Raw genomic sequence first — 18,832 nt, 5'->3', positions numbered from 1 at the left:
TTGCTGTTTTACTTAGACACTTCCTAAGCTAACCAAAGTGAGTTAGAAAGATAATTCAGTTAACAGTAACACAAAACTGGAAGTGATAAAGAGGCCTACAACCACAATAGGGAAAAAACTGGACAGGCTACTTGAAAGGTAGTACATAAATTCCTGGGTACAAATTAGAAACACAGGAAAGTACATAAAGCCACTGGGAGTTAGTTGTATGAGTGATCACGACGAATCACTGGGAGACAGCAGTGACAAGGAATCACTGGAATGTCCCTGGCAGCCTTATTATCTTACAGATCTTCGGGAAACCCCAGATAAGTCCTGTGAGGATTATTGATATCTTTAACAGAGTGCAACCAAAAAAATCCTGTTATTGAGAAATTTAAGACTTGCTCTCAATTTGAAGTAGCAGTTTTTCTATCCCATTATGTTACAGTTTGGCCAACCTAATTAAAAAAAAAAATCAAAAATGAACACATTCACCTATAGATTGTAACTAAATGCTGAATGGAAAAAGACTAAAACTGAGTTTCTGTATATAATTGTATTTAAGCAGCTTTTGATATGAAGCTGATACACAGGAGCAGAATTAATACTTTAGGGCCATGTACACTCCACATTCTATTAATATGAATTTATTTTTGCACAGTTCCATTCCAGCATTTCAGGCAAATGCTGACACTTGYGCTGACATTTTCGTTACCTTTCTCTAATACCTAAATCTGTGTACTTTGCTACATTAGTATATAATCTCTCTGTAATCTGTTAATGGTTAAAAAAGAAGAAAACAGCCTCTGCATCCATTTAGTATTTATTCAGTACTGTGAGACTATGATGAAAGAACTTTTTTTTCTTTTTTCTTTTTTTTCTTTGCAATTAATATTTATATGTTCTAATTAGTTTTATGGTGTGTCAACTATTCTCTGCATGTTTTTCTCAAGTGCTTAAAACTACATCCCCAAGCTATACCTTGTGGCCACTACTTTGACTCCCACTGCAAGACCCAGCTCATTAATTTAATCTACAAAGTGCTAAGAACTCATATCTTGAATTACTAATAAGGTAGGGGAAATAGAAAATGAAAATAACCAGAAATTTATCATCTGAAGGACTATTTTACAGTTAACCTATCCTTTTATAGAAATATCCACCATAATATGAGATACTTCCTTTTATTATTTTTATCACTGTAGACTATAACTCATTTGGGGCACTACGTATTGGAGCTTTAGGTACTGTATGAGAACTACAACAAACTACACCAGCTCAGGATTACTCTTGCAAAACCCTTCTGTGAATGCTTTTGCTCATTCTTCTTTTCTTCTCCAAGAAACGGTCATTTACTGTTTACTGTTTACTCCAGTGAGTGATGTTCTTGCATTTGTCTGTCCCATAATAAATGAGAGGAACGAGGAAGGGAAAAGCTTTTCCATCTACTAAGGAGAGTRGAAGTCAGCTGGCAGATTAAAGTCTATACCCTTGTGTCTGGACAGACTTCAGTCAGTCATAAAGAATTAAAGAGCAATCTTATACACAGTTACACACTTGAATACGCATTTACTCTATACAAATATTTACCCTGAGACTAATATAGGCCATAGTCTCACTGAAGACTTGGGCAGCTGTTACTCAAAGATGCAGAGTTTCAGTCACACTCAGGCTCCCAAATCCTTAAACCACTTTGAAAAGTAAGACTCAGACTCCAAATATGTATTAGCATATCCTAAAATGTTTAACCAGGGCACTATATAGCTCTATTTGTAAAACGCTAACACAATGGATATGCTGATCAACCATATTAAGAAAATGAAAATATTATTCTAAAATATGCTACTCGCTGAGCAATTTTCTCTTCAAAACAGGTAATACTACTTGTGTGTATCATGCTAAAATGACAAGGCATGTTAAACTACTACAGCTTATTTCTGATACTGAAACCTACTGTTTCTTGCATATTAATCATTTCAGAATTTCATTGCTTCCTACACCCCTACTCCAATTAACTGGGTTTAAATTACAGTGTGGAAGGGTTTTGGAATTTCATTTGAGCCCAGGGAATGCAGTAAATATTGTTTCTCCCATTTAGCATAGGGCAACATCTTCTTTCTTCTGAAAACATTTGAAAATTAGGACAGTTGAAATAGAGATGCAACATTTGAGGTCTTCTATGGTCTTGCTGCGCAGAAGCTTGACTATGTGCTAAATTTCATCATAAATTTTCTCAGAAAAAGAGCCACTGATCCCACTGTGGTTTTCAGGAGATCTTTAAGATGAGAAAAATATTCTGAAGAGCCCCTGCTCCATAATCTAAACAATCAGAAACTCTTTTTTTGAGAAAACATGATGAAATACAATATGTTGAATTTTCTACAATTCTAATATCAGTTTCTTGTGCGAAAAGTTTAATTTGTCATGAAACATTTTGTTGGAATTTGTAGCTTTAATATGCTACTAAGTCATGTAAAAACATAAGGGATCTATTAATATTTTTACTGATAATTTATAAATCTGATATGAATATGGTCATCTCATGAAGCTACTACAAGTCTATTATTTATTAATAGGACAGAATAAGAATAATTTAGCTTAATCAGTATGATTTCCATTAGTCTTATTGAGCTCTATTAAAATCAGGAATCATTATAATGTCTATTTGCATTTTGAGATTAAATATAAGGATTTTTTGAAAGTCAATACCTATCACATATCCAATAAAATTGAAGCCAGGTTGATAAATGTTTCAGATTTCATTTCCACTGAAACATATATTCATATCTAGTAAGGCAACAGGTAGAGAGAACAAAAAAAAACCCCATGAGAGTAAGATAACAATTTCCTTTAAAGCAAAGGCCAAATCTGGGTTACGCTGATGTAATAGGAAAATGCCCAAATATGTCTGGGATGCTACATCAGATCTTTATCTCAGTCAAATGAATATGATGTTGGACTGCCAGATAAGTCACGTAAGCACGATTCCATAATCACAGTCTAGAAAGTTGATTCCAACACTCTACATGTTAATTTAACATAGTGTTTAAGAAACAAAAAGAAAAAGAACAAAATTAAAAGGTAAGCATCAGCATCTATATTTGATGCTTATATGCTGTCCTAAATGCAAATGTTAAATTAGCATTGCCCTAAATCTTTGAATGTGACACCTCTTTGAATGGTCTTCCTCAATAGTTTGTGAAAACTTCAGAGAGCAGTCAGACAGCCGCCTTCACCTACACAGCACTAGTACCATAATCCTGTATATACAAATGCAAGCTAAAAATTTAATAAATCAAAATATTGAAGAAATACAAAAGGACATACAAATTAACAATAAATTCTCTCCAGAATAGGGCCTGTAGGGAAATGCGCATACTCAGCTGTTCATGATTTTTCTATTTTGAGTTTATATGAGATCAAATGGTGATAAACATCTTAGATAAATGCATATATAATAACTACAATATTAAGTTGAATAAAACTGTGTACTCCATTTGTGCCATAAAGGACTTGTTAAAATCAGAATCATTTGAACCTGATTCTCTTACTTTATGCCTGAAATCTTACCATCCGCAACTACTGGAGTCAATGGAGTTATACCAAAGAAACTGGGTAGCTAGGATGATCCAAATCCATTTTTTATTGAGTATGTCCAAACCATCCTGTGRTTATTATGAGTCCAGTTTATTTAAAATATTTAACCTCTAACAAATCTGGTATCACATAATTTAATACTTCCATATTATGYAGAGACCAGTAATGGTTTCCTGTTTTAGTCTGAGGCTACAAAGTCTTCAGAGATGTACTATTAGACATTTAAAAGCAATCTAAGGGGCTTTGGTAAACTGAAGCTGTCAAAAGAAGCAATGCTAATTGCCATTTGCTTCACTTTGGGAAGTTTTCTATCCATCAGATTTTGTAGCACAGTGACTGTACAAGTACAAATCTGCTTGATTTCCTTCAAGTAATTCCTTTCCCAGGTTCATCATGATTAAATGTTTAAGCAGAGACTACAATTCAAACATTTCTGCCTAGCTAGAATTACTACATGTTTTATTTTCTAATGAGGGAGTGTGAGGGAATTAAGCTATAGGTAAGGAGAAAGAAAAACATTGCTCTAATGCTCTTATGATTTCACTTCTCACCCCCTCCCATAATACTGGAGAGAATCCCAGGTTTGCTGCCATTATATTTGATCACATAACTGTTTTCCTAACAAAGGAATGCTGTAACATTTAATTTTCCACTTTAATAATAGTGAATAAATCAGCACATAAGCCTTTTGTTCATGTGTTCATGTGTTCATGTGTTCATGCCCCATAATCTAGATTTAATCTAAATTAAACCAGATGGTGATTGCTTAACTCTTTAGTCCAAAGCTCTTATGGTGCAGGACAACTATTAAATGCAGCTTACTCTGGGGGAATCGAGGTGGATTGTCGTTGACATCCGTCAATGTGATGTTCACGGTGGTGGTCCCTGATAATCCACCCATCTGGCCTCCCATGTCCTTTGCTTGGATAACTACTTGGTACTGCTCCCTGTTCTCTCTGTTCATGTTTGGCAAAGCAGTCCTGATGATGCCTTAAATAAAAACAAAGACAAAAACTGTTATTCATCTCTCTTTGACATGTAGCAGTCTGCTGCATCTTTTTGTATTAGTCTGTGAAATATATTTCTGATGTATGCATTTAAAATTTTAAAGTACATATTTCTGATTATAAATTTACAAATAGTCTTCAGTACAGTCTACCTGTTTGTTAAAAAAAACCTTACAACTCCCTTTCCATTTTACATTTCATGTTAAAAATGATGCAACATACCTATACAAGACAAGGTTTGTGGGTAGAAAGGACACCTTTTATTAGTCCAGCTACTACCACTAAGAAAAAAAATGGCCATGTTTTCTAGCACACGAACCCTTTTATTTGCCTTAACTAGAAATAGTCTTACTTAGATCTTTAAGCTATCATAGCTATTTTAATAGTACCACTGTAAAGTTACTTACACTTCATAGTGTTACCTGCAATATCTATTTTTATATATTCATTATAAGAATTATAAATTATTAGAAAAAAGGAAGAAATATTATTTCATTTCAGCTAGATATTTTTAAAATACATTCTTTAGGTGATATGAGATTTGTAAAATGAAAGAAAAAGCTCACAGTTTATGGTAAGTAGAAATAATGACAATTTTCCTAACCTGTTTCTGGTTCCACAGAGAAATAAGGCTGTCCTTGAAGTATGCTGTAAATGACTCTGGCGCTGTTTCCATATGAAGGGTCGTCGGCATCAGTGGCTGTGACTTGCACCACAGAAGTACCTGAAGTATGCAAAGTCAGCTTAGTTCCATAGGATAGCAGAAGGAGGCCCAAGAACTCTAGTTTCCATTCAAGTAGACCCCAATGGAAATTTCAGCTAATGTTGATTGGATTTTTCAAATATATTTATTAGCTTATAGTCAACTTCAGAAACTTCCTTGTTTCAATGATCTCATTCTAAATAGGTTGACTGTAGACTTCCCTAATTCTACAAGCATGATTAAGACCTAATTATTAAAGGTAAAAACATCAATGGCTGAGCTGAGTTCTTATCCTTATATCACCAGGTCATACTTACACAGTCAATTCCTTCCTGTTTTCAGAGGATTTATTCGTTTTTATTATAATATATCTCTGCTTTTCATTACCCAGAACTGATTTTTTTTTTTTTTTTTTTGTCCAGTGATGTCAATATGCTATAAAACTCCACATGCAGGAACATGACAGGACAAGATGATTGAATAGGTCACAGAACTTGGCAAAAACTTATAATCAATTCCTCTTACCTTCTAAGTGGAAATGCAGATAGATATTACTAGAAGAAACATTGCTACATGATACACTTTGAAATCTGTTGGTTCCTCAGACTCCAGGAAATTTTCAAGAGCATTTCTAAATTTTGGTGAAAAAATACCGGAGTCCTTCAAAACATTTAACGTTTACCATTGTCACTGCCATTTGTTTTGAATCAAAAGAGTTTCAACATCCTGTTCAACTCTATCTCTCCATCAGAGGGGGGAAAAATAAAACTATCAAGACAACTYCTCCCTGTTGTAGCTCCATATAGGRCAGATATGCTTTTAGGTATATAGAAAAGAAAGGGGGGTGGGGGGAACAGAGGAAAAGAAAATAAGTCATCACATGCATACAACTGTCCTAAAAACTGATTTGCAAACACCTCATACTTCCAGCAATACTAAACTGTAGATATCTATGTTTAAAGGTAAATACTCTGTTAAAAAAGTACGGAAACCTTTTTGTTGAATGTGTTAAAGTTTTGGAGAGCATTATTGCCTTGATTCTGAAATTGCTTCTGAAATTCTTGTTTGTTCTGTCTGTATATGTAGCAAACTACAGTGCTAGAACATACGTATACTTGCTCCTAAATAGCAGAAAGGTGGAGTGTTGCATGTGTAAAAGAAAGACTAGAACAAAGAATGTTCAGTAACCTAACTGCTGTGATAATGAGTAGAAAGAATAAAACAATCAGAAAAAAAACCCCACAGGCAAATGCTTCATTAGTGTAATGATGCTATTTCTTAAATACATAATGCTCAAAATTCACTCGGTTCTTTCTCCTTCCCCCTCAATACACTTGCAAGTGACTGACATGGCATTCTCTAAGTAAAGCTTACCATTCCTCTGTTCAATGTCCATAACCAACAGAGACACTCTATCACTATAGCACAATGCATTAATCAGATGGGGCAAAAAGTCCGCATTTCAAACTCACAAAAGGTGATATTCATTTTCTCTTTATTACATGAGTCTGTGTTATTTCCTACTGTTTCTAATTTTCACATTTCCTTTATATATCCAGATTAGCAGTATTTATTAATAGGAAGTCAATAGTATTACAAACTTATTTTATTTATATTAAACGTAATGAAATAATCATCCAGAATCTACTTTGAAGGATAATTTTGAAGAAAAACCAAAGAACGTGTTTAACAACTTTAAAATTAAAAAACAAAAAGTCTTTTTGTTTCCAGTGTAACAACATCTGTCTCTGGCAGTTACTGCTTCCTCAGTTATGAGTGTCCAAAGGCATATACGTGCATGCACACACACAAAAAATATAGAACAAATTATATCAGCTATCCTTTCTAGTTGCAGTGAGCATGGCTGCATACACACCCAACTTCTGAAAACTGTAGATTTGATCCTGTTCCCTTTAAAGTCTATGAGAACAGATTTGGGCTCCTTAATTTTATCAGTACCACACAGTGCCATTTCCTCAGTGGGTTATGCTCAGGGTAGCATACACCTTATCACCCGAGAGTAGTAAGGATGAATTACACATTTATAATGTTGCCTCAGCTCTCTGGCTCTTGCCGACCCCGCAACAGCTATGTAGCGGGTAGGAAAAGGGCAGGGGCACAGCTACACTCCTTCTGCATGTCATTCAGGACACACAAGTCACCAGTTTGATTTTGGCCCCTGCCCATAAGAGGAAAAGAGACGTGCTGTCCATGCATGCACCAAGGCATCCGTGATTCCTGTGAGGAACCCGACAGAAATCGCACAAACAAGCAGACAGGAGGAGTGTATTAGCTTGGGCGCGTACTCCAGACTGCTGGCATGCAGAGTTTGTTCTACGCTGCAGGCTCTTGCCTTACATTCTCTTAGCACAGTCTCCCAGCAGTCCGGTCACTCCACAAAAATAACAGAGATCAATTTGAATTTAGCAACCACATTGTTTCTGTTTTACCTGCCTATTTATCTGCTTTGACACAAGGTGCTTTCGGGGCCATTCACATTATGTAAAAATACACAGTGAATGATTACTTCAAGGCTGCTTAACCTCTTGCCTATATTGTTACTTTTTTGCAAGTATTTATTTCTTACCTGGCAGCCTATTTTAATGTATTTCAAAAACTTTTCCCCTGTATCATGCTTTGTTTATCAAATATTTGTAGCTCCATCCTCTTTATAGGAGCAATACCAACACCTTTTCTGATATCTGAGTGAAGTCCTTTGCTTCCTCTTTGTTTGCTAAATAAATTTTAGTGAAAAATACTCAAAATGCCTACTAGGTCTTCTGGATTTACACATCTTTTAGTTTTATATAACTTTTCATCTTTAAAATATTTTCATTTTTAAATAATTTCAAGCTTAGCTACCCTGAGGGAATGGCACTTCCGTAAGAAAGCCACTGTTTACACCATTATAAGGTTTCCCTCAACCTTCCCCTCTCATCACCTAAGAAATTTTTTCTCATTTCTGTATTTTCAGTTTTATTTGTGGAATTACATATCATATATAAGTGAACTTGGGAGCTGTTGCTGGGCAGATAGATAAAGGACAGAAGAATGAAAGAGTTGGAGAAAAGTTTGGATGCTGCCTGGGAAATGCTAGACGGATGGGTAAGCAGGAGCATGATGGAAGGTGGAAAGTAGGGCTCTGGTAGGAAGCCACTGAGCATCACTTCAAGAACTGAGGACAGGGGTTAAAGGCATGTGAGAAGATTTGAGTGGCAGCCTTAAATTCAAGGCAATCTCTCACATAACTTTTTTTTTTGCACCTACTTTTTGATAACTACAGTTAAAATAATAAAAATGATAATTGGAGGTCTTCTGGTTTTTAGAGTGGCTTTATATTTAAGTAAAAATGATGTATTTAAGATGGCAAACTACCATTTGAACTGAAACAAATTGTAAACCCTCTCTTCTCAGCTAGTGTAAGTAAGTCAGGAATAACTGTTGGCTACACCGGTGGAAAATGCACATTAAATAAAGCAAATTAGGAGCTCTAGAAGGAGGAAAAAAAAGAAAGAACGAACCAAAACATACTCAGCTCTGTACATTGTTAAAGGTATATTGTGTACATCAGTTGTCAAGCTGCTTGCCTTTTGTTTTCCTTCAATTCACTGAAGTTACCAAAGTCCAATGATCCTCAGTGCTATAAATGTATTTTTGTTGCTCCATTCTGATACCTGGAATGAACTAATTAGTATGTGAGACTAGAAAACCCAAGGCACGGAAGATGATCATGTGGACCAGGGTTTAAAAAATGCAGTGTGGATGTGGCCAAGTCTACACTACTCGGTCCAGCACCCAGGCCTCGCTCTCTGACAGAGATAAGAAAGACCGTCTTTTATGTGTGCACAGATTGCTTCTCATGAAGTTAAGGGCTGTATCTTTGGCCTTCAGAATCTAAAAGTATTGGAGTTCTTCAGGAGGACGTAAAAAACAAAGTGATGCATACTGGAGAATATACTGTTAATAAGACCTATCAATAATATATTTTTATCCTTGCATACTTGAAAAATATTACTATAGAATAATCTAAAATTATACAGTGATGAGGTAGGCCCACCTAATTAACTAATACCTTAAGAAATAAAGTCATTTGCCAGATTATTATAGTTCTTATCTGCCAGATTATTGTAGTTCTCAGAATGCATATTTGAACATAATTTTAATTATAATGTTTGAATCTCCCTAAAGTCTGGTACTATAATAATAACTAATACACTTTGCCCTTTTAATAATTAATACACTTTGCCCCTTTAATGCTTTCCTTGCAAACATATTCAAACACCACACAAGCATTAATGACTTTAACCTCACAATGCATTTATGATGTAGAAATATTAGGTAAGAATCACTGAAGATAATGAACTGGAAAAAGACATACAGAATATCTGTTGTAGATCTGAATTTGAAATGTATATTTCCTTACTCTCACATGAGTTATATGCTTTAACTATCAGCAAGTACCCTTCAAAGTGAATTATCTATACAAGTAACAAATTGAAATAGCAGAATTTTTCTGCTCTTTCTGGTGGAAAAGTGGGGAAACACACACATTTTCCCCTGAAATAAATACACTAATGAATGCAACAGAACTAGTAGAGAAGTAGAAGAAAGGGCTACATATTCATGGAAATTATGTCAGAAAGGTATATGGTTACTTGTTACTACTGTAACTCAGCAAACAATAAGCTGGAGAACAGCACAGTGGATGTTTCCAAGTCTTTTTAAATGTCCCTTTTAAAGAAAAAAAATATGCTTAATCTCCTCCCTCCTCTCCCCCAGTGAGGCAGTGGTTGTTTGCATACTGAAATCAGAAGGTGTTTGTAAGAAATGTGGAAAAGAAATGTAATCATATGCTTTTTCAAAACCTGTCATTATGAGAGTCTAAATCAGAAGATGCAAAAGGCTTTGGTGAGAAAATTAGCAAAAAAAAAAAAAAAAGTGTGTGTGTGTATGTGTATATATATGTATATAATTTGTTAATAGGATTAATATGAAACAAGAAGGAAATGTTATACGTGCTATGGTAGAAAAGAGAATGTAGCATTAAGAATAGGTGGAAACAGCACTAATGAGGGAATGAACAAAAAAACTGGGGAAAAAGCCAAGTAACAGCAGCTATAAATGCTATCTGAAGAGAAAGACAAAAAGACAACCACAGGTAGAGATGACAGGCTAACTGTGGGATACCCAACCTGTAGATCAGATGTAAACCCAGAGGGAGGCTACATCATTATGAAATGTATATTGGCATCCCTAGTACAGAAGCTGAAAAGACCAGCTAGGAAGGATGACAGCTATTAGAAATGCTAAGAAATCAGTGCTGCTGAGACAGTAATTCATAGACAAAGTTGCTTAGCCCTGAAGATAAAGAATGGAATAAGGGTGACGAATGATTAGAGAATATCTAGGCTAGAACAGATGAATAGAGAAACATAACCTAATAAAAGAAAGGATGTGCTATAAAAAAACAAACATACAAACAAAAAAACCAACCAAACTTCTGGCCTAAATAGGAAAGACTTCTGAAAGATTGCCTAAAAGATGTCAACAGACAGAATCCACAGGAAAAGTCATACAGAAGAAAATAGACTCATCTGCCGCTCTGAAAAGAAGGCTTTGAATGAACAAAGAGAGATAGATAGACACATGAAGAATACAATGGGCAGAAGAGAAGATGGTAGGCAGAACTGGAAGAATATTCTGAGTCATAAACTTTGGGAGTCAGGAAAGAAAAAAGTGAAAGAGGATAAAGTATCTGGTAATCTATACAAAGACTTCAGGAGAGCAAGATGCCTTCTAGGCTATTGACCTAAATGCAAGATCCTGAAGTTGGCCCATTTATCTCTGCCTTTACCATGATTAATGAGCAGCAGAAGAAAGATGAACAGAACAACAAAGAACTTATGGGCCTTTGTTAACACACTGCAATTGATAATAGAAATAGCCAACATTTTCAGGTATCTATCTAGCTAATATCACAGCTYGAGGCAGAATTAAAAAATTGCTCTTTCTTGTCTGAAAAAGACTGGCATATGGCTGCATCACGGTTTGATATCTTAAGGGGTGTCAGGTACAGTATTAATAGTCTTTTTCTTACCTCCTGGCCCTCTTTGCTATGCTTTATAATGCAGGGCATTTTAGGATGGAGCAAACCCTGTACTCCAAGAGGCGTACAGATTTCAATTATTTGAAGCTGATGCTTCTTGCACATTTTTGCTACTTGTGCACTTCTTTTGCTGCATTTGGTAAAGAAAGCAGGACATTAGGTAATAACAGTCTTTTATGAATTGGGAAAGAAAATACTGGTGATTAAAAGTGGTTTATGAATTTACTTGGATATTAAGTAACAGATGCATGATGGAATACTGATGAATCATATATGCAATCTTGCTGAAAACTGTGAAATCAAGTGTATGAAGAACAGTTCTGAATACTAGCTACTGTTACACAGTATGCCTTTCTACAGTGTAGACTGCCTCTAGGTAGCTCTAATTGCAGTGAAGAATATGAATAAGCTTACATGGTAACAGGACTACCTTCTTTCTGGCATTCAGATATATGCATTTAGAGTTAATGTGAATATCTCAGCATGTGCTTGCAGCACAGATGTGTCCAAATACATAAAATAGTTGAAAAACTGAAAAATGGCTGTTTTTTTGAGAACTCTTAGAAAAGATGAGATTGCACCCATCCATATGAAACACTCACATTCAGTATTGGGATTGAAAGTGCAAGCACCAAATTACAGCAGAGGCCTTGAGAACACAGTCACAGAACAATACCAGAGGCCCCAAAGGTATTGCAAATTACTGGTCAAATTATGGACTGACCTGGTTTTAAGACATAACAAAAAAACAAAGAACAAATATCCAGCGTACATAACACATTCCATATATGGCGAAAATGCAGAGGCGATGACAAGAAGGTATAAAAGACAGTCACAGCCCCTACAAGAATTGGAACAAATGAAGAACAAAAAGAATGGTACCAATRCCCTGCTTTTTGATTTGCTATTTACCACATTTTGCTATTGCCACTCAGCAATCATATGTATTATCCTTTACTATTTAATTGGTTTAAATAAACTAGGATATTAAAGAGCAGTGTGTGTGCATGTGCGCATTATCACGTTTTGTGCTCCGGCTTTCCCACATAAGGTGATTGATACTGAAATACTGAGTAAAACTTAGATGTACAAACAACAGCAGGAGTGCAAGATATTCTATAAGCATATAGATACATTTTTAGTGGATAATTCTGTATAGTGCAATGTCATACTATGTTGGCATTGCTGGACTAGTTAGTGAAAATAGTACAGTCCTGTTAGCATCGTTCTCTTTACAGAATAACATACCCGCTATCTCCTAGCACAGGAAAGTGCCACCCTAATTTAGCTATGTTATTTCTCTTCCTGGTACCTATGCACAAGTCAATATTCATATTCTAAACTCTGCTTAATGTTTTCAGACACCTGTTTAAAAGTTGCATGTTTCTGTATGCTTACAGAGGTGAGTACCGCAGGAGACGCATACAAAGTGACAGTACAATTACAGCCAAAATTGTAATTTCTGATTACTTTCCTTATATCAATCATTCTGAAACTTTGCTAGTCTATGGTCAACTATACCAGGTAAGAAATGGTATACTGGCAACATTACAATTAAAATACAGTCATCTCGAGAGAGCAATACATATAGCAGTGGAGAATCTCCTTTTTCTATTTTCCTTTTGGTGGGTGGGTGTTGTTGCCTTTACAGAAATAATTTTTGATTTTCATTTTCCATAAACTTCTTCTATAAGGTTTCTGTACTAAAAACACTCAAAATGTATGATGCTTGAAAAAAAATCTAAGCTAGTAATTTAAAAAATATTTTATAACTAAATGTAGTGTTCCATAATTAATTAAAATATAAATACATGAAGATTTTCTGGCATACCAACTTTAAAATTTCAAATTAATTATATTTGGCTCAAAATTTTTTATGCAGGTTTTTCTTTTAGAACATTTGTACTCATTTCTTTCTTCTTTCAGCCTTCAGTTCAGAGATCACAGGATAGATTGTTTAAGTTGGGAAATTAAATTAGTATTATGAAGAAATGAATCAACTTTGATTCCTGAAAAAAACAGATCTTATAAAATCATGTCATCCAGTCACGGACCACAGATGATAACATATGCCTCCAGGGATCAGTTATAAAGCTAAAAGCAAATTCTACCTATCACGTGGTGAGTAGTCTAGTAGTTGAATAACCACATTTAAAAAACCCAGGAACACGATGGATTTTAGCTTAGTTACAATTCTCAAATAATTCTCTAAATTATAGTGATTTTAAAGTCTTTTCATTTTAGCACAAAGAGTTGTGCAAGATACAGGATTAGCACTCTAAGCACATCCAAGATATTTTGGTCTTTACCCAGCAGATCAGTGTTTTGGATATTTTTCTTATCATCTTTCTTATCTCTTTTTTTTATCTTTTTTGTTGGTGGTGTTGTTGCTGCTGCTGTTGCTGCAGTGCAGCACTTTCAAAATTTGTATATCTCGGTGGACATACAGATACACCAGCACCTAGTATCTTGAATACTTTAGAATCATTGAAATAATGCCATAGATATTTGAAAATCCTTAAGAAAAATATCTTTTTTATGTAATTGAGACTGGGAAAATTATGAGTCAATAGTTTATAACTGAACATTATATAATAGCATAATATTTAATGAAACACAATAAATCACTTTGTGAAAACTTTCCAAGAATATTTTAAGCAATGCCTACTGGGATTTATGTATAGAAAGAACATGAGGAAGAAAGTGGAAGCTCTAAGATGTCTTTTTTAGTTCTACTGTAATCTTGCCACGTGCCTTTCTCTCTAGAAAATGCAACAGTTCTCTTACAAAATGCTCTGTTAAAACTGCATATATTTACTGAAACATGGTTCTAGAAAAGCTATCAGTAAATGAGTAAATCTGTGTTACATTTTTGTTTTAACAGTAAATATAACAGAAGCCTTTTCAACTCTCCTCTTTAAGGGGACTAGCTTGACTGGATCCCAGCATAGCCCTATGCAATCATCTAACATATTTCTTTGTCTTTTCTTTTCTTTTCTTTTTTCTTTTTCTTTTTCCTTTTTTTTTTTTTTAATACTAAGAACTGCTTGCTGAGTGTTGGGACTTTTTAATTATTCAGTCACAAATGACAAGGAGATTGAAACACCATCCTATAAGGAATAGAAAATTATTAGTATTACGCTTCCATACACTGCTGTAGAGCTTTGCAGAGTCCATTATCTTTTAGTAATTGTGTACCTTTTTGGTTTTAAATATCATCCAAAGGAAAGTAAGTACTACAACTCAAATAATACATACACAAATACACACATATTCCAAAATGTGATTGTGATTGAATCTGACTAGTTGGCATGATGCTGGCCACGACTTTGTGTTAGCTTCATGTAATAAAATTCTGACACAGGCATCAAATACTGTTAATCTTAGTTACACTTATCACATAGTCATGGTCAGCAAACTGTAAGCTAATTCAGTTTTTCACAAATGTTCAGTCAATGTAAAGTGTCCTAATGAAGAAGAGCCTTGGAAGGCTACAGGACAGATTCAAGCAAAAATTATCATAGCTCCATCAGAGCCCCCTGGTCTCCAGCTGGTGTTACACAGGTCTTCTCTTTAGAGGGAAGATATCAGGATCAGCCCAATCATACCAAGAACTAGATACATCAAGGAATGACAAGGGTTTCACTAGTGTAAATTTCTAGTTAGTCAATCCTTGGCAACACAACCAACAACAAAGAGAAGAATAACATGTAGGGCTCATCCCTAGGAACCAAAAATAAAGTGAAAATAGAGGAAAGATGAACTCAAAAGCTGTTATTTATGCTGCCATTCATGAATAAGTTAAGAGAAGAACTGAAAGCAAAAGATTTGTCCATACGTTCAAAAAATGAATGCAAAGAGGAGAATAAAGAGGATGTCTACCTGCATCAACAGTACTAGAGTAAAAAAAAAAAAAAAAAAAACACTCCAAAAAAACCCCCAAAAAACCCTACTGTCCTCAGCCACAGAATGAATGAGAGACAATCTCAATGCTTATCACCACTGAGGACCTCTAGTGAAAATGAAAGGAAAAATTCATTGAGCTTTTGACAAGCTAACTCATTGATCTTATTGTAACGGTTCTTACGGAGGAGGATGACTCACCATGAATTATTATCTATTTATACCTGTATATTCCAAATCACTGTAAATGAATATTTTAAAAATTCTAAGTAGAAATGTTCTCAAATCACAAAATCTGTTTCTGGATGCAATTCTAGTATTTGAACAAATATATCAAAACCTAAAAATATTTAGTTCATGAGCTAAAATTCTGGATGTGACTGATTTTACAGAGGATGGGGAAATTATTCTTCAAGTAACATACTTAGAGCAGTCACTTAAGCCTCAATATAAGTACTCACCCACTACTGACATTTCAGGAACACTCGCAGTATAAATTTCTTCTGGAAACGTTGGTTCATTGTCATTGATGTCATGGATTTTGATGACAAACTCAGATTCRGGTTCCACCGGTCTCAGAGTTTTTCTATTTATAGCTTGGGCACGCAGGGTGTAAAAGGCTTTCTCTTCCCTGTCAATTCTCCGAGTAGCGTGAATGTCACCAGTTTTCTCATCAATAATAAAAAGAGTACCAGCCCCATCTCCTGACAGAATGTATTTGAGGGATCCATCTCCCTTGTCCTGGTCAGAATGAAGCTGAAGCAAAAAACAGAGGAAGAAAAATAAAGTATTTTATTAGGAAGAAACAAAAGGTTTTTGTAATTACTATTATTTTTATATATTAAATAATTCTGCATGCAACAAGCAAGATTAATACCAACAAAACAGACATGTTCAGTCCCCATTGACTTGCAGTCTTGGTGTTATACTGAGGCATCTTTTTACTAATTTAACTCCAAGAATCTTTTAGCTTGACTGCTGTGGCAGATTTTAGTTTTGCAGCAACACCTGTTCTCTGCTACGAAACCTTTGCACCATGAATCTCAAAGAAGAGTTTTATGTTAATGCTGACCTTTTCCCTCCTTGAAGAGATCCTATTAAAAATTCACAACCTGCTGTGTTAGTTGTAAATTCACTAAGCAGATAAAGGACATGGCAGGATACATGACAATTAAGGAAAATAGAACAACTGGTTCCATGTCATACTAATTTTAAATTTTTTATTTCATATTATTTACATTTCCCTAAATTGGAGAACATTTCATTTGGAGTCATTATCACTTTCACTCCATCTACTAGTATAAATAGCCTATGGGAAAGAAACAGATTTATTAAGCATTCAGCATTGATTTAATACCCATTATCTAAGTAATATAATGCACATCTTCCACTGCTAATGGCCTTTAGCACTGGACCACTCATAACAAAAAATATATTCTGTTACATTGCTTTGTTTAGTACAGTAATGTGGTTGGCTCATTCGATCCTTTGGATACACTTTACTATTATTTCTCTCATCACCTTTTCACAAAGTTCCTTGCAATCTCATTGATTTCATAACAACTGAAAGAATCTAGCATTTAGATTTATTTTCAGCTGGAAATGTATACTTTATTTATTTGTGATTCAGCAGAAGGGTCATATCAGGTAGAATTTCTGATTAATTTTTAAGAACCTTTTGAATATTCCTGATTTTATGCATGCAGTAATAAGAAAAGCATTTTATAACATATGAACAACCTATGCAGACATATGAAAAACTATGCAGATTATTGACTACCTATTCATAAGCCTATAGTGCCATATAGAAAAAATAACCATTAACTGTATTTACAAGATTTGCAAATGATGTAATTACTGTTGACGACTACTTGGTGGTAGGCAGTTTTATTTTGTAAATCGTGTAAAGCATGCTTAACTCTTTCATTAGTACACCTACATGTATAAAAGTGAAAAATAATACAAGATATAAGCAGAAAAAACACTGATAGATATAAAAATCCTAATTTGAGCCTGCATTATTTTTAACATTGATTTGTAAGCACAAAAATTAAGTGCAAATATAAAGATTGTTCTTAAAAACCAGACTCAAAAAGTATTCGAAAGTTCCAGAAAGTTTAAGATAAAACTAGGGCATCCTTTTTCCTTTCCAGCATTCTGAACATAGTTATTTGAACACACATTAACAGCATCACATAGAATCATACAAAGATCACATCCAGTYCTCTGAAGGGTTTTTGTTAGTTCAAGGTCCCACTTCAGGTTATGGAAAACATCACAGGCTTAGGTCAATATAAATATCCCCCTTGGTACATGGTCATAGACATTTTTCTCTTTCTCTGTGGTGCCTTCCTATTATCTACAAAAGCATCTATTTTAAACTGGTATCAGAGGTAGAATATTAAACTAGAGGGCCTGTTAATTTTTGAATGTAGCATTTCCTTGGCTTTTGTGTTGAAACCAAACACATACAGTGGCACAGTGAAGCTGAAGTCAAACAGTAAACTTCTCTGCTGTGATGCATTTTCAGACACTGAATCTTTCCCAGGCAGTCACAGTGCATAGGACAGGATCATGCAGGATCTTGGACAAAAGTCTTCATCACAGAAGTTTAGGAAACTATCATTATTTTAGACTTTGCTTTTCTTTTTTTTTTTAATAAAGGTTTTCCTATTTTATTTCAATTCAGAAACAAACCTTGAGAATCACTGCAAATGTTTAGCAAAAATGACAAAGTATACTTTGCTTACATTAAATTTAAACTACACAGTGTATATTTACAATACATTTTCTTACTGCTTTCTTAATGAAGAACACGAAAAGAGCAGCAAAGAAGCAGCAAGAGAAATCTCTTGCAAGTAAATCCTGTTCTTTCTTTTCCTTCCATGTCTCTTGCTGACTCCAAACTGAAGGTTTCAAGCCATTCTCACTACCCTTTTGGCAACTAGTTTATTGTGAATTTTCATCCCTGCTGCTCTTTTCCCACAGTCCATTATAATTGTGTTCTTTCACCCTTTAATTAAAGAATTAATGTTCTTTTTAGAGGACTGGAGACTATGGACTATTTTATACTGTACTTCAGTGTAGCTACTCCTCAAAAGTGTATTAGATATTGTCTTCTCCTGGGTTTCCCAGGATATCACCTTATCTTCAAAAGTGTTTTGGTACCAAGAGCTCATTGGTGGCCTCTGACCACTAGACACAATATTGTCATGACAGCATCATGAAGGACAGCTATAGGAGGCTGCTCTTTCTCAGGCATCTGCATGTGAAATACAAAATCAGGGCCCTGTTGAGTGAGAAAGACTGAGGCAAGGTAAAAAAAATTTCTTCAAATGGGAACATTGCAATATTCTCATATGCTTTCCAAAGTTAGGTCTGGTATTACAAGTTCTCACAAACTCAGACCAGACAGCCATGTTAATAAGGAGAGCAAACTTTGGCCTCTTCAGGGACCTACTTGGAGGAATCCCATGGGTTAGGGCCCTAGAAGGAAGGGGCGTTCAAGAGAGCTGGTTAATATTCAAACACCAC

At 34.9% G+C, this 18,832-nt stretch overlaps 1 protein-coding gene across 2 annotated transcripts in view; it reads right to left on the bottom strand.

Annotated features, from left to right (window-relative positions):
- Positions 1-18,832, bottom strand: part of LOC112967732 (cadherin-10) — a 59,758-nt gene that overhangs the window by 21,493 nt on the left and 19,433 nt on the right. For both annotated transcript variants that reach the window (XM_026069176.1, XM_026069177.1), the window contains exons 2-4: positions 15,760-16,054; positions 5,191-5,310; positions 4,402-4,569 (exon numbers count right to left, since the gene is read on the bottom strand). In XM_026069176.1, coding sequence (XP_025924961.1) covers positions 4,402-4,569; positions 5,191-5,310; positions 15,760-16,054 — 583 coding nt within the window. The remainder of the gene's footprint in view (positions 1-4,401; positions 4,570-5,190; positions 5,311-15,759; positions 16,055-18,832) is intronic.

This window comes from Apteryx rowi, unplaced genomic scaffold, assembly GCF_003343035.1.
Source record: "Apteryx rowi isolate R43461 unplaced genomic scaffold, aptRow1 scaffold_288, whole genome shotgun sequence".
Taxonomy (NCBI): domain Eukaryota; kingdom Metazoa; phylum Chordata; class Aves; order Apterygiformes; family Apterygidae; genus Apteryx; species Apteryx rowi.
Note: the sequence above shows the minus strand (reverse complement) of the source record. Positions and strands in the feature narration are given on the sequence as shown.